The sequence below is a fragment of the Plecotus auritus genome, assembly GCF_963455305.1.
Source record: "Plecotus auritus genome assembly, chromosome: 10".
Taxonomy (NCBI): Eukaryota; Metazoa; Chordata; class Mammalia; order Chiroptera; family Vespertilionidae; genus Plecotus; species Plecotus auritus.
The window spans coordinates 55,017,853-55,031,142 of record NC_137785.1 but is presented as its reverse complement, the minus strand read 5'-3'; the positions used below and the strand labels follow the sequence as shown (position 1 = coordinate 55,031,142).

The window sequence follows — 13,290 nt, the reverse complement described above, 5'->3', positions numbered from 1 at the left end:
CAGCTGCACCAGCTCCCATCTGAACCTCTCCTTCCCCTAATTGAATAGTAAGTGGTGGAACTTTATTTGATTGACATGTATACACCCCCTCAAGGGAAGGTGCTTGCAAGCGGGGGCTCAGTCCCTAATACTGATCCAGGCGTTCAGAAACTGCTGCCTCCCTGCCTCCCTCCAGGTTGGCTCGCTGTGACCTTGAGACCCACCACAGCCTCCTTGCCGGGCAGCTGATGGAGACGTGCACCTGGCTGCGGCAGCTCAGGTCAGCGCCCCGAAACTGTCTGGGCCCGAGTTCTCTGGTCCACCCCAGTGTCCACTCCGGGCCCCGTGTGAGAGTCTGGCCAGGCCAGGATGGGGGTGGGCAGAGCCTGGGGTGATGCCGGACCCCGGCATTCCTGCTCCCCTGTGCAGGAGAGAATTGCACTTGGCTGGGGGGGGGGGGGCAGCCCTAGGGTGACATGGGGGGCCCTTGGCCCACTGGGAGCTCTTGGGTGGACTTTTCCCCTTTCTGGGCCTCCCCGTCTCCATGCGACTGATGATCCCTGAGGTCGTCGGCCTGAAATGCCTTGGACTATGCTTGGCCCCTTCAGCTTGTCCCAGGTGAGCCTCTGCCGCGCCAGCTGCCTGCTGCTGCAAAGCTTCCTGCTGCCCCTCTCGGAGCTGAAGGCCTTCCGGTAAGCAGACAGGGCCGTCCCCAGGCCCGCAGCTCTGCCCGGCCCCCGCGCTCCCCACTCCCGAGTTCAGTGGAACCCGGTCCAGACCCCGGGGGCTGGGCCACAGCTCAGCCCTGGAGCTGACGCCAGGGTGTGGCTGATGTCAGGGTGTGTGCTCATAGACGTGGCCACAGGCGAGAAAGGAACCCTGTTCCCACACTCGTTCTTTTCCCCCTTTATTTCTTGGAAATCATCGCAACCTAATAGCAAAGCTGTAAGAAGACGGGGAACTTCATGTACCATTCTCCCAAATTCACTCTTCGTCAGTATTCTTCTCACACTGCCTCTTGTCGTCCCTCCCTCTGTCCTCACCCCTCCCCTCGTCTTCCCTCTCCCTCGTTCTCCCTTCTTTTCAAACATTTCACAATGAGCTGCATAAGCATGCCCCTTCATCCCTTAATATTTCAGCGAATTTCCTAAGAGCAAGGACGGACAGTCTTTCCCAGGATCCAGAAAAAAACAGGAAATTTAGGAAATTTAACACTGACACGCTTCTATTATCTAAACTATAGTTCACATTCCAGTTTTGTCAATTGTCCCAATAACGATGTTTATTGCATCCGCTCCCCCACCCCCACCCCACACACCAAGTCCTGGACCACACACGGCCGTGAGTTGCCGTCTCTCTTGGTCTCCTTCACATGGAACAGGTCCCCAGCCCTTCGGTCTTTCATGATATTGTCATGACAGTCACATGTAGACCGCCCTGCAGCCTGGGCTTGTCCGACGTTTCCTCGCCCTGAGATGCAGGTTCTGCGTGTTGGGCAGGAGCGTCACCGAGGCTGTGTGTCCTCAGCCCGTCACATCTGCACGTACATGATGTCTGTGTGTCCCCTTACCGGTGACGTGAACTGTGATCACCTGGTTTCAGTGGCATCTGCCAGGTGTCTTCAGTCCCACAGCTCCTAGTTTTTTCTCTCTCATTAGCAAGTGTCTTTGATGGAGCTGCTTTAAGACTCCGCAAACTTCCTGTTCGGCCTCAAACTTTCACCCACGATGTTTTGGCATTCGTTGGCAATTCTTGCCTGAATCAAATACCGGTATGGTGGTTGCAAAATGGGGTTTTCCTAGCTTTCAATTCTGTGTGAATCCAACTGTTTGCATCCCAGAGAATGTCTCCTTTTGCCAATATGTCTTTTTTTTTAATAAGTTTTTTTATTGATTTCAGAGAGGAAGAGAGAGATAGAAACAGCAATGATGAGAATCATTAATCAGCTGCCTCCTGCACGCCCCCTACCGGGGATCAAGCTCACAACCCGGGCATGCACCCTGATGGGACCTCCTGGTTCATAGGTCGATGCTCAACCACTGAGCTACACCAGCCTGGGCACCAATGAGTCTTTAAGGCCGCTCCGTACTTGCTTCTTTTGTTGTTGTTGTTGTTGTTTAAATAAAGGTGTAGAGCTCGCCCTAACTGGTTTGGCTCAGTGGATAGAGCCTCAGCCTGCCGACTGAAGGGTCCCAGGTTCGATTCCAGTCAAGGGCATGTACCTGGGTTGCAGGCACATCCCCAGTAGGGGGTGTGCAGGAGGCAGCTGATCGATGTTTCTCTCTCATCGGTGTTTCTAACTCTCTATCCCTCTCCCTTCCTCTCTGTAAAAAAATCAATAAAATATATTTTTTTAAAAAAGATGTAGAGCTCATGGACATGGGCAGTCACTAGCTAGATTTCACAGTGACGCCCACTTATGGCATAAATTGTGAAGCTGCCATCTGAATGATGGTGGTTTAGGAAAATACTCAACTAGTGCTGTCTCCAAGCAATGTCTCAACTTACTAATTCCAGGGGGAGAGATTTATGAAGGAAAGGAGGACCGCCTCCCCCTGCCCCCCCAGGAACCGCTTCCCACCCACTTCCTTGCCCTCTGCCATCAGCATTCAGAGCCCCCAAGACCCAGAGCTCCTGGCTGACGTGCTGCCCTTTGACCTCCCCCCCCAGGCTGGCCTCCAGCTGTGTGAGCTCCGAGGGCCTGGCCCCCCTGGCGTCTGGTCTGAGCCACTGTCGCCACCTGGAGGAACTGGAGTGAGTCTCAGGGAGGAGGGGTCTGGGAAGGGCTGGCCCCGCTGAGGGTCAGGGCTGGAGAGGACAGGGAGGCGGGCTTTGGGGAGCTGGGGAGTAGAGGTCAAGGGATCACTTTCTCCCTGATGAAGCGCAGCCTCTCTGGGTGTGGCCTGGGGAAGGCTGAGCGCTGTGCTCTTGGTCCCAACTCCACCTCTCATTCAGTGCCCTGGGCAAAAAGCTGTGCCCTCCAGGCTGGCATGCCTCATCTGCAACCTGGTCATAGCCTTCTCTGCCCAGGTGGCTGTGGATGAACAGAAAAGATCACTGTGTGTGGGTGTGTGGGTGTGTGGGTGGGGGTGGGGGTGGTCCCTTGCCCCGGCCTCCTCTTTGGCAGCCCTCACTCAGAGCATCATTTCTTAGCCCGGACAGTTGTGACGGCCATGCCCCCTCCTCCAGGACCCCGGAGCCTGACTGTTGGAGCCAGGAATGCTCCCAGGAAGCCTGGGCAGGAGGGGTGGGCTAGGACGGGCTCCTGCGGGCACTGAGGGGTCCAGGGCTGGGCAGGCTTGTCTAACCCTCCCCTCGTGCCTGGTCCCCCACAGCTTGTCTAACAATCAGCTTGGCGAGGAGGCCTCCCAGGTGCTGACGGGGGCCCTTGAAGGCAAGAGCTGGCTGAAGAGGCTCAAGTAAGTGCTGTGGTCAGTGCCGGGAGGGCTGCTGGGAGCAGGCCTCGCCACCTTGGCAGCTTTTGGGAGCACGAACCGTCCAATCGCTGACTGGCCCGGGGAGCTGGACGCCCTCCTTTTCACGGCCTGACCTGGCTCTGAGGCCTGTCCCAATGCTTGCTCACGCCAGCCCACCCACGCCAGAAATGCGCTGGCTCAGGTCACAGAACATTACAAGGGAGCTGGCTTCAGGCTCGGCTGGATCCAGGTTCTGTGTTTGTTCCCACCCCCACCCCCCCACCTCCCCGCCTTTCTCTCTGGCTCTCTCCCTCACCACCTTTTTTTGTTGTTGTTTAAATCCTCACCTGAGGATATTGTTTTCCATTGCTTTTTTTTAGAGAGAGTGGAAGGGAGGGAGAAAGACAGAGAGAAACATTGATGAGAGAGAGACACATGGATTGGTTGCCTCCCGCATGAAACCCAGGTGTATGCCCTTCCATCCGCAGCCTGGTGCTCTGACCACTGAGGAACCCGGCCAGGGCTCTCTCCCTCTTGACTTCATTCTCAGGCAGGCTGTTCCTGCAGCCACAAGGACTGGTACTTTCTCCCAGTACCTACCACAAAGGCCTTTGGTGGACTCTCACTGGACCAGCACGGGTCACATGGCCATTCCTAAACCAATCGCTGTGTCTCTGAGCATGCAGTATTTTGATTGGCCCGATCTGGGTCATGAGCCCCCCCAATGCTCTGGACTTCCTGGGGGGGTGGTATTTCAGGGTGCTATTCACAGAACGAAGGGAAACAGAATCTGTCTCCACAGATGTCCGCTGCCGTTTGCCTACCGTCTTTTTTTAGGTTCTGGCAACTTTTATAATTTGGAGTCACCAAATTCTTAGAAACACCACAAACAGCCTCCGACTGAAGGCTAGGTCCCATCTTGCACAGACTTAATAACATCTAGATCAGGGGTGGGCAAACTTTTTGACTCGAGGGCCACCATGGGTTCTTAAACTGGACCGGAGGGCCGGAACAAAAGCATGGATGGAGTGTTTGTGTGAACTAATATAAATTCAAAGGAAAGGAGCGGAGGGGAGAGCAAGAGAACCGGATAGAACAGCCGGATCCGGCCCGCGGGCTGTAGTTTGCCCAAGGCTGATCTAGATGGAACATTTAACAGGGCATCTTCTGCTTTTAATCTCCGAGTTCTTCCCATGACCAAAAGCACACACTCGCTCTAAAGTTCTGTCAGGGTAGAAATATGCAGCCGAGGACATGCGATCCCCCGAGGGCGGCACCCTGGGAAAACTGCTCTGCAAGGACAGTTGGTAAACTTTGCTCCAGATGATTGACATGTGTTTTGGACACAATGAAAAAGTAGCCTTCTGACTTGTTGCTTCTTGTCAATGAAATTCTCCCACTTTGGCCCCCTTTGGCCCAGGGATGGGGTGGTATTAGGGCGACCTTTAACCAGAAGGCTTACCTGTCTTCCCACTGAACTGTCCCCCTCCATGTGCCTGCCCCTCTGCTCAGCCTCCCTGCCTCTGGAAGCTTTTGTTTGGAGGGTTGGAGGCAAATGAGGTCATTTATGGGCTCATGTATGCATTTGACAAATATGGACTCACCTGGGCCCCTGGGCACCTGGGCACCTGGGCACCTGGGCCAGGACCCGGAACTAGAGGTGCTGCAGAGAACAGAGCAGACCTGTGGCCCTTTCTCTTCTTCTTCTTTTTTTTTTTTTTAAATATGTTTTTATTGATTTTAGAGAGAGAAGAAGGGAGAGGGAGAGACAGCGAGAGGAACATCCATGTGAGAGAGAAACATTGATTGGTGGCCTCCTGCCCGCCCCCTACTGGGGATGGAGCCAGCAACCCGGGCATGTGCCCTGACCGGGAATTGAACCGGCGACCTTTCGATGCACAGGACCATGCTCGACCACTGAGCCACACCGGCCAGAATGGCCCTGAGCCTGGATATGTGGTCGCTCTGGTTACTGATCAGTAGTCCGGGTCCCATGTGGTTCAGAAATGGAGCTGCTGCTGGGATGGCTTTCATGATTCGTGCCGGGAAACGGCGTTTGGCTTCCCCGAGACAGTTTTGTTGTGTGCGACATTTTCGCACCGTGTGGCTGGAGGTGGCTGTCTGGGCAGCCTGGCATTGCCAAGCACTGAGGCCTCAGGCAGCTGGACTGACGGGCCTCGGTCTGCACCTGGGGCCCAACCCCAGCAATGCCAAGTCCTCCTCTGGCTCCTCCCCTCCAGCCTCAGCCACTTCCCCCTGGACGACTCCAGCCTGGCCGTACTCACGCAAGGACTGAGCCACATGACCCGCCTGCAGAGCCTCTGGTGAGTGCCCCAGTGACCTCTTGGGCGTGAGCGGGAGGACTTGATCTCCAGCTCCACGGGGACCTCCGGCCCAGGAAGCGCTGTGCGCCTGTCTTTGGGACATTCTGCATCCTGCCGGGTGGTGCCATTGCCCTTGCCTTTCAATGCCACCAGCTCCCTCCCGGCTACAAAAGTGACCTGAGAGGTTGGGGCCACGTCCCAGAACAACCCACCCTTCGTGTGCACAAACTCACCCTGTGTCTGGTTCACACTTCTGGTTCCCTGGGTCCGGTTTGCCTAGATTCTGCGTCTCTAACCAGCTCCCACGAGGTACCTGTTCTGGGGCCCCAGACCACACTGAGTAGTGAAGGTCTAGACCAGTGATTTCAACCTTTTCCATCTCGTGTCACACACAGACGAATTCCTAACATGCTATGGCACACCAAAAAAAAGTTACATGTTTTGCCAATGTGACCCCAAAAAAGTGTATAATTTTTTTTAAAATATGTTTTTATTGATTGTAGAGAGAGAGGAAGGGAGAGGGATAAAGAGATAGAAACATCATTGATCGGCTGCCTCCTGCACACCCCCTACTGGGGGTCGAGCCTGCAACCAGGCATGTGCCCCAACCAGGAGTCAAACCGGTTACCTCTTGGTTCATGGGTCGACGCTCCACCACTGAGCCACGCCGGTGGAGCAAGGGTATATTTTGATTCATTCACACCGGACAGCTGTTGTTGTGTTGGCTGTTGTCATTTTTTTTTTTATTTGACAATCTAACAGAAAAAAAGCCAGAGCTCTTGACTACATAGTCAGGTATTGCATGTTCTTCTATGTGCCCTGACTGGGATTGAACCACACTCCTGGCATGTCAGGACGATGCTCTAGCTCAGTGGTCGGCAAACTGCGGCTCGCGAGCCACACGCGGCTCTTTGGCCCCTTGAGTGTGGCTCTTCCACAAAATACCACGGCCTGGGCGAGTCTATTTTGAAGAAGTGGTGTTAGAAGAAGTTTAAGTTTAAAAAATTTGGCTCTCCAAAGAAATTTCAATCGTTGTACTGTTGATATTTGGCTCTGTTGACTAATGAGTTTGCCGACCACTGCTCTAGCTGATGGTGCTACATGGCCAGGGCAGGTGTTGCGTGTTAAGAACTCTCGCGGCACACCGGTTGAAAATCTCTGGTCTAGACTCAGACCTGGTGACCTTGACAGTCTCCCCTGCGGCCCTGGCCACTTTGATAAACAAATATCACGCGCTCTTTCCATGTGATATTTCAAAATATAAAACATGATGACTGAAAACAAACCCAAGCCCTGGCTGGTTTGGCTCCGTGGAATAGTGTCGGCCTGCAGACTGAAGGGTCCCAGGTGTGATTCCAATCAGGGGCACATACCCAGCTTGCGGGCTCGATCCCCAGTAGAGGGCATGCAGGAGGCAGCCAATCAGTGATTCTCTCTCATCGTTGATGTTTCTCTCTCTTTCCCTCTCCCTTCCTCTCTGAGATCAATAAAAATATATTTAAAAACACACACACACACACCAACCCAAGCATGACACCAGGCATTGCTTTGTTCTTATCCCAGTCCACCCCTCCCCCCGCAGCACTGTAGAGGGCTAGGAAATGAGGTCAGAGGGTTTGGGGAGCATAGCACGTGGGAGCAGGTCATTGCCCCCATAATTTAACGGAAGGCAGATGGCTAATTTTAATAATTTGCAAAAGAAGAAAACCCTCAGGCAAATATCTAACATGGGGATAAGTTTGCATGGACTACATCATTTTCCTTTTTCCCACTCCCAGAGGCAGGGCTCAGTCAGGGCTCAGAAAAGACACTAGACCGGTTTGAGGATAAGCCCACCATTTGCAGGGATTAGCGAAAGATGCCCGGGGAAACTATTTGCCTGAACTGCGGAACCCACATGAACTTGGCACTCAGCGGGGCTGGCTGGAGATCGCTGATGTGGGGCTGAGGCCAAGTCTGATCAGACCAAGACACGTGGGCTCCGCCCCCAGGCCGGCAGTCCCGGGCCTGCATTTCCACCTGGCCTGGGGGGCTTTAAACCAGCCACCGCGCCTCCCCGGGCCTCTGTTTTCTCACCCGGACATGGGGTACAGTCATGCCCACCTTGCCCGTCCTTCCTCCCGAAGCTTGATGACTGGCTGTGAGTTCCTAGACGTGCAAAGGCTTTGCAAGCTGCAGAGCTCGTAAGCACAGCCCCTGCCAAGGCCTTTACTCCTGCGATGGCCTCCTGGCCTGGTCCCTGCTTCTCCAGCCTGAGTAGGGACGACATTGGTGACGTCGGCTGCTACCGCCTGGCCAAGGCTCTCAAAGCCGCCACCAGCTTGGAGGAGCGGGGGTGGGGGGGGGGGGGGAGTTGCCTGTCCCTGCCCCAGGCCCCAGAACACTTTGGCGGGGGGAGATGACAAAAGCAAGAGGCTCCTTGAAGACACTCCTCACGTATCGGTGACACTCGTCGCCCTCACCCACTCCTGCACAGCGTAACCCCTGACATAGGGCCCCGGGAAACCCAATGGCCGGATGTGAGCGTGTTGATGGCAGCAGGAGGCGTTTAGAGCAGACATCAGGCAGGACATGGTAAACACGGGATAGGAGTTTGGAGTCGTCACCCAACGTAGTGTGAGGGACCTCATCAGAGTGAGCCAGAGGCCTTTCTCCAGACGTCAGCCTCCTCCTGGTCTGGGATGGGGATGGGAACCGACAAGCTGGGGGCAGGCGGATGCTTCCAGTTGTGCTGTTTTCTCTCCAAGCTTGAGCCACAACCAGATTGGAGACGCAGGTGCCCAGCACTTGGCTGCCATCCTGCCCAGGCTGCCTGAGCTCCGGAGGATAGAGTGAGTGGCCAGCCCTCCCCACGGGGGCCCTCGGGGGCCGCCCCATGGTCTGAGGAGACCCTGGCTTCTGCCTCAGGCTGAACTCAGTGCCAGCCAGCGGGGCTGGGTTACCTCCTGGCCTTGCTCACATTGGGACCTCAAGCAGCCCAGCCCCTGCCCCTCTCTGGGCCTTTCTGCCCCACCAGCCTGGGAGGTGTGCAGGGGGGATGCTGTCTCCTAGGGCCCCGGGAGATGTGGGGGGTAGAGGAAATGGGGGGTCTGAGGGCCTGATGTCTGCCCCCTCTCAGCCTCTCAGCAAATGGCATCTGCCCGGCTGGGGGAGTGCGGTTGGTGGAGTCACTCGCCCTTTGCAAGCACCTGGAGGAGCTGATGTGAGTGTGTGCCCAGGGGGGCCGGCCTCCACCCTCTGTGTCCTCACGGCCCACCTGGCCCTCATCTCCCCCGGGAGGCGCAGGGCCGGGATCGGAGGCAGCCAGCCAGGTGCTCAGCCTCATCCTTCTCTTCCTCCAGGCTCGGCTACAATGCCCTGGGGGACCCCACAGCCCTGGGGCTGGCCCGGGGGCTGCCCCCGCACCTGAGAGTCCTGAAGTGAGTGTCCCCGCCTGTGGTGTGTGCCGGGCCAGTGGGCGGGGCTCCTCCATGAGCGCTTGGGGGTCAGGGTCCTCATCCATTGGGCTGCCCTGCCTTTGGGCAAACTGGTGTGTGCCGGGCTGGCTGCCAGCTCTCCCGCTTGCTCCTCTCCCGCCTCTGGAGTCTGGGGAGCCTTAGTCCCAGGCTCGGCCACAGCCCCTGTGTGCCCATGGCCAGACCCTGCCCCTCTGAGCCTCAGTTTCCTCACCTGCAAAAGGGTTACAAGGCTCCTGGGCCCCTCTCTGAGGGTGAACCAGGAAGTGCCAGCGAAGGGCCCCGCGGGAGAAAAGCACTCAGCCGCACGGCCCAGCACTCGCCAGTGTGTGTCATGGTCTCATTGGAGCCTCGCAGCGGCCCTGGGGGCTGGGATTTTATTGGCTACATTTCCAGGCAACAGAACTGAGCGCAGGAGAGGTGTGGAGAGCTTACTTTCCTAATACATGGAGCCAGGCCTTCAGCTTGGGACCTCAGACTCCACAGCCAGGGTCCTTGATACCGCCTGGGTCCTGTGTGGCTGGGGTTGGCCGCTACCCAGAGACCGTCTGAGGTCTGGCGGTATAGCCTGAGACAAGGCTGTGAGTGGGGGATCCAGCCCCCCAGCCCCCACATGGTTCCCCAAGACTCCCCTTCCCGCTCCCCTTTCCCCAGCCTGCGGTCCAGCCGTCTGGGCCCAGAGGGGGCACTGAGCCTGGGCCGGGCCCTGGATGGATGCCCCCATTTGGAAGAGATCAGGTGAGTGGGCACCGTGGAGCCTGGGCATGGGGACAGGAGGGGGCGTCTGGGGGCTCTTCTCACGGTGTCTCTGCCCCACAGCTTGGCAGAGAACATCCTGGCCGGACAGGTCCCCCACTTCTGTCAGGGGCTCCCGCTGCTGAGGCAGATAGAGTAAGTAGCCCCCTGAGTCCCTGGAGCTGGGCAGGAGGGTGGGGGGCAGCCCTCTCTGACACCTAGGAAGGCCCCCCCCTTTTTTTAAAAATGTTTTTATTGATTTTAGAGAGAAAGGAAGGGAGAGAGAGAGAGAGAGAGAGAGAGAGAGAGAGAGAGAGAAAGAAACATCGATGAAAGAAACATCGATCTGCTGCCTCCTGCATGCCCCCTCCTGAGGATCGAGCCTGCAACCCGGGCATGTGCCCTGACTGGGACTCGATCTGGTGACCCCTCGGCTCATGGGTCGATGCTCACCCACTGAGCCACATCAGCCAGGCGGGAAAGCCTTTGAAGTGACAGAGGCCTCAGGTCCGGGGGGAGCCTGGGACCAAAAGGGGCACTTTTCTAAGACTCCCACGTGCCCCGGCCCTGGTTACTCCACTCCCTCCTGCTCAGTGTACAGCAGGGGGGAGGGGCTGGGGAGCTGCCCCTGACTCAGACACCTCCATCCCGTCCCTCTCTTTCCCCAGCCTGGTTTCCTGTGAGATCGACGACCAGGCTGCCAAGCTCCTCGCTGCCAGCTTCATGCTCTGCCCGGCCCTGGAAGAGATCCTGTGAGTGCTGGGCACCGGGGCGTGGCCCTGGCCTGCTGTGCCAGGGAACTGCTCCCTTCCCCCAGATCCCTCCTGCTGCTAAGTGGGAAGGTCGTTCTTGCTCGGTTCTCCTCTTGAGGAAGTTTTCACACTTGAGCTGCGAGTGGCACAGTTGGGCACTGTGTTCACAGTCTTTTGTGTCTGTATCTCTGCCTCTGAGTGGCGGGAGGGGAGGTGGACCAGCCAGTCCCTAGAGGCTCTTTGCCCCTGACCTTCCCTTTGGGAGGTGGCTGGATAGGCTGCCTGGTCTGGCTTATGGGACCTTGATTTACAAACCACCTGTTGGTAGTGAAGAGTAGCTGAAGCCAGCAGGCCCCCACCTGCCCACTGGCCTTGCCCCCCACCCCCATCCCCACCCCCTTGGCAATCAGAGGCGTTCAAACCTTGCCCGGCTGGCATGGCTCAGTGGTAGAGCGTCGACCTATGAACCAGGAGGTCATGGTTTGATTCCCGTTCAGGGCACATGTCTGGGTTGTAGGCTTGGTCCCCAGTGTGAGGCATGAAGGAGGCAGCCGATCCATGATTCTCTCTCATCATTGATGTTTCTTTCTCTCCCTTCCTCTCTGAAATAAATTGTGTGTGTGTGTGTGTAGAAAAATAGGCAACGAATAATAGCATAAGAGGTTCATGGATGTGACAAGAGTCACGATGGAGCACATGCATGATGGGAGTTTGGACCATGACATCATTTCCACAAACCAAGTGTTCGGAGCTCTGGGGACAGCCAGGTCCTGAGCTGCCTGGGTTCTGAAGGATGACCAGCTTGGGAATGCGTTTGGGGGGAAGCAAGGCCCCACCTTGAGAAGTCTTCCAGGGAGGGCACACAAGCACCCCATCAGGGACCTCTGGTGCCTGTTGGCCCAGCCCTCCCCATCTGCCACCTCATCTTCACGCCCCCACCTCCCTGCTTTCCTGATGCTGACCTGGGCCCCTGTCCTGCAGGTTGTCCTGGAATCTGCTTGGGGACGAGGCGGCTGCCGAACTGGCCCAGGTCCTGCCTCGGATGCAGCGGCTGAAGAGTGTGGAGTAAGAGGGGCCCATCCTGGGAAGCCAGAGGGTGCGGGGAGCCAGAGGGAAACCTCAGGCCTGGGGTAAACCCAGAGGCCATGGATCAGGCCTCTGCCTCCAGGAAGCCCTCCTTGCCCCGTGGTCGGCAAACTGCAGCTCACAAGCCACACGCAGCTCTTTGGCCCCTTGAGTGTGGCTCTTCCACAAAATACCATGGCCTAGGTGAGTCTATTTTGAAGAAGTGGTGTTAGAAGAAGTTTAAGTTTAAAAAATTTGGCTCTCCAAAGAAATTTCAATCATTGTACTGTTGATATTTGGCTCTGCTGACGAATGAGTTTGCCGACCACTGCCCTAGCCCTAGCCATAAGCCTAACTCTAACCCCTAAACCCTAAGCCCTAACCCCTTAACCTTTAACCCTTAGCCCTTAAACCTTACCCTCACCCTCACCTTTGACTCCTGACCATCAACTCCCTGACCTTTAGCCTTTGACCCTTGGCCTTTGACCCCTGACCATTGACCCTAACACTTGACAACCCTAACCTTAGACCCTAGTCCCTTGACACTAGATCCTTGACCACTGACCCCTGACCACTGACCTTTGACCCCCTAACCATTGACCTTTGACCCTGACCCCTGAACTTTGACCAGGGATCCATTTGACCTGTGATCCATGACCTTTGACTCCTGACCTTTGACACCTGACCTTTGTCCATAACCCTCAATGGCCCTAACAACCCTAATAATAACCTTAACCCTAGTCCCTTGACTCTAGATCCTTGACCCCCTGACCCCCCAACCCTGACCCTTAACCCCTGGCCTTTTGATCCTTGACCCATGACCTTTCACCTTTGATTCTAACTCTTGACTCTTGACCCTAACCCTTGACAACCCTAACAACCCTAAACCCAACCCTAACCCTAGACCCTAGACCAGTGGTCGGCAAACTCATTAGTCAACAGAGCCAAATATCAACAGCACAACGATTGAAATTTCTTTTGAGAGCCAAATTTTTTAAACTTAAACTTCTTCTAACGCCACTTCTTCAAAATAGACTCGCCCAGGCCGTGGTATTTTGTGGAAGAGCCACACTCAAGGGGCCAAAGAGCCGCATGTGGCTCGCGAGCCGCAGTTTGCTGACCACGGCCCTAGACCCTTGACCCTAGATCCTTAACCATTGACCCTGGACCCCTGACCTTTGACCGAGGACTCCTCATCTTTGACCTTTGACCCTTGACCTTCTGTCTCTCCCCTTCCTCTGCTGTGCCTTGGGAAGTCTGGAGAAGAATCGGATCACAGCGTATGGAGCCTGGCTCCTGGCTGAAGGGCTGGCGCAGGGCTCTGGCATCCAAGTCATCCGGTAACGGACTTGCTGGGGCACGGAGGGTGGGTGGGAGGCCTCACCGACCCCTACAGTGTAGGGGGACCTGGGTTGGGAATTGTCAGGGAGACTTGGGCCACTCCACCAAGAATTTGGTAGCAAGTAAACCTTGTCACATTCCATCTCTGCCATCCCAAGTTGTGTAACTTTGCATCAGTAATTCAACCTCTCCCAGCCTCACCTTCCTCATCTATACAATGGGG

General features: G+C 56.1%; 1 protein-coding gene across 1 annotated transcript in view; it reads left to right on the top strand.

The window, feature by feature from the left end:
• Positions 1-13,290, top strand: part of NLRC5 (NLR family CARD domain containing 5) — a 52,921-nt gene that overhangs the window by 37,547 nt on the left and 2,084 nt on the right. The window contains exons 34-46 of the mRNA XM_080644166.1: positions 176-259; positions 588-671; positions 2,650-2,733; positions 3,315-3,398; positions 5,636-5,719; positions 8,467-8,550; positions 8,838-8,921; positions 9,061-9,138; positions 9,829-9,912; positions 9,994-10,065; positions 10,578-10,661; positions 11,643-11,726; positions 12,983-13,066. Coding sequence (XP_080500292.1) covers positions 176-259; positions 588-671; positions 2,650-2,733; positions 3,315-3,398; positions 5,636-5,719; positions 8,467-8,550; positions 8,838-8,921; positions 9,061-9,138; positions 9,829-9,912; positions 9,994-10,065; positions 10,578-10,661; positions 11,643-11,726; positions 12,983-13,066 — 1,074 coding nt within the window. The remainder of the gene's footprint in view (positions 1-175; positions 260-587; positions 672-2,649; positions 2,734-3,314; positions 3,399-5,635; positions 5,720-8,466; positions 8,551-8,837; positions 8,922-9,060; positions 9,139-9,828; positions 9,913-9,993; positions 10,066-10,577; positions 10,662-11,642; positions 11,727-12,982; positions 13,067-13,290) is intronic.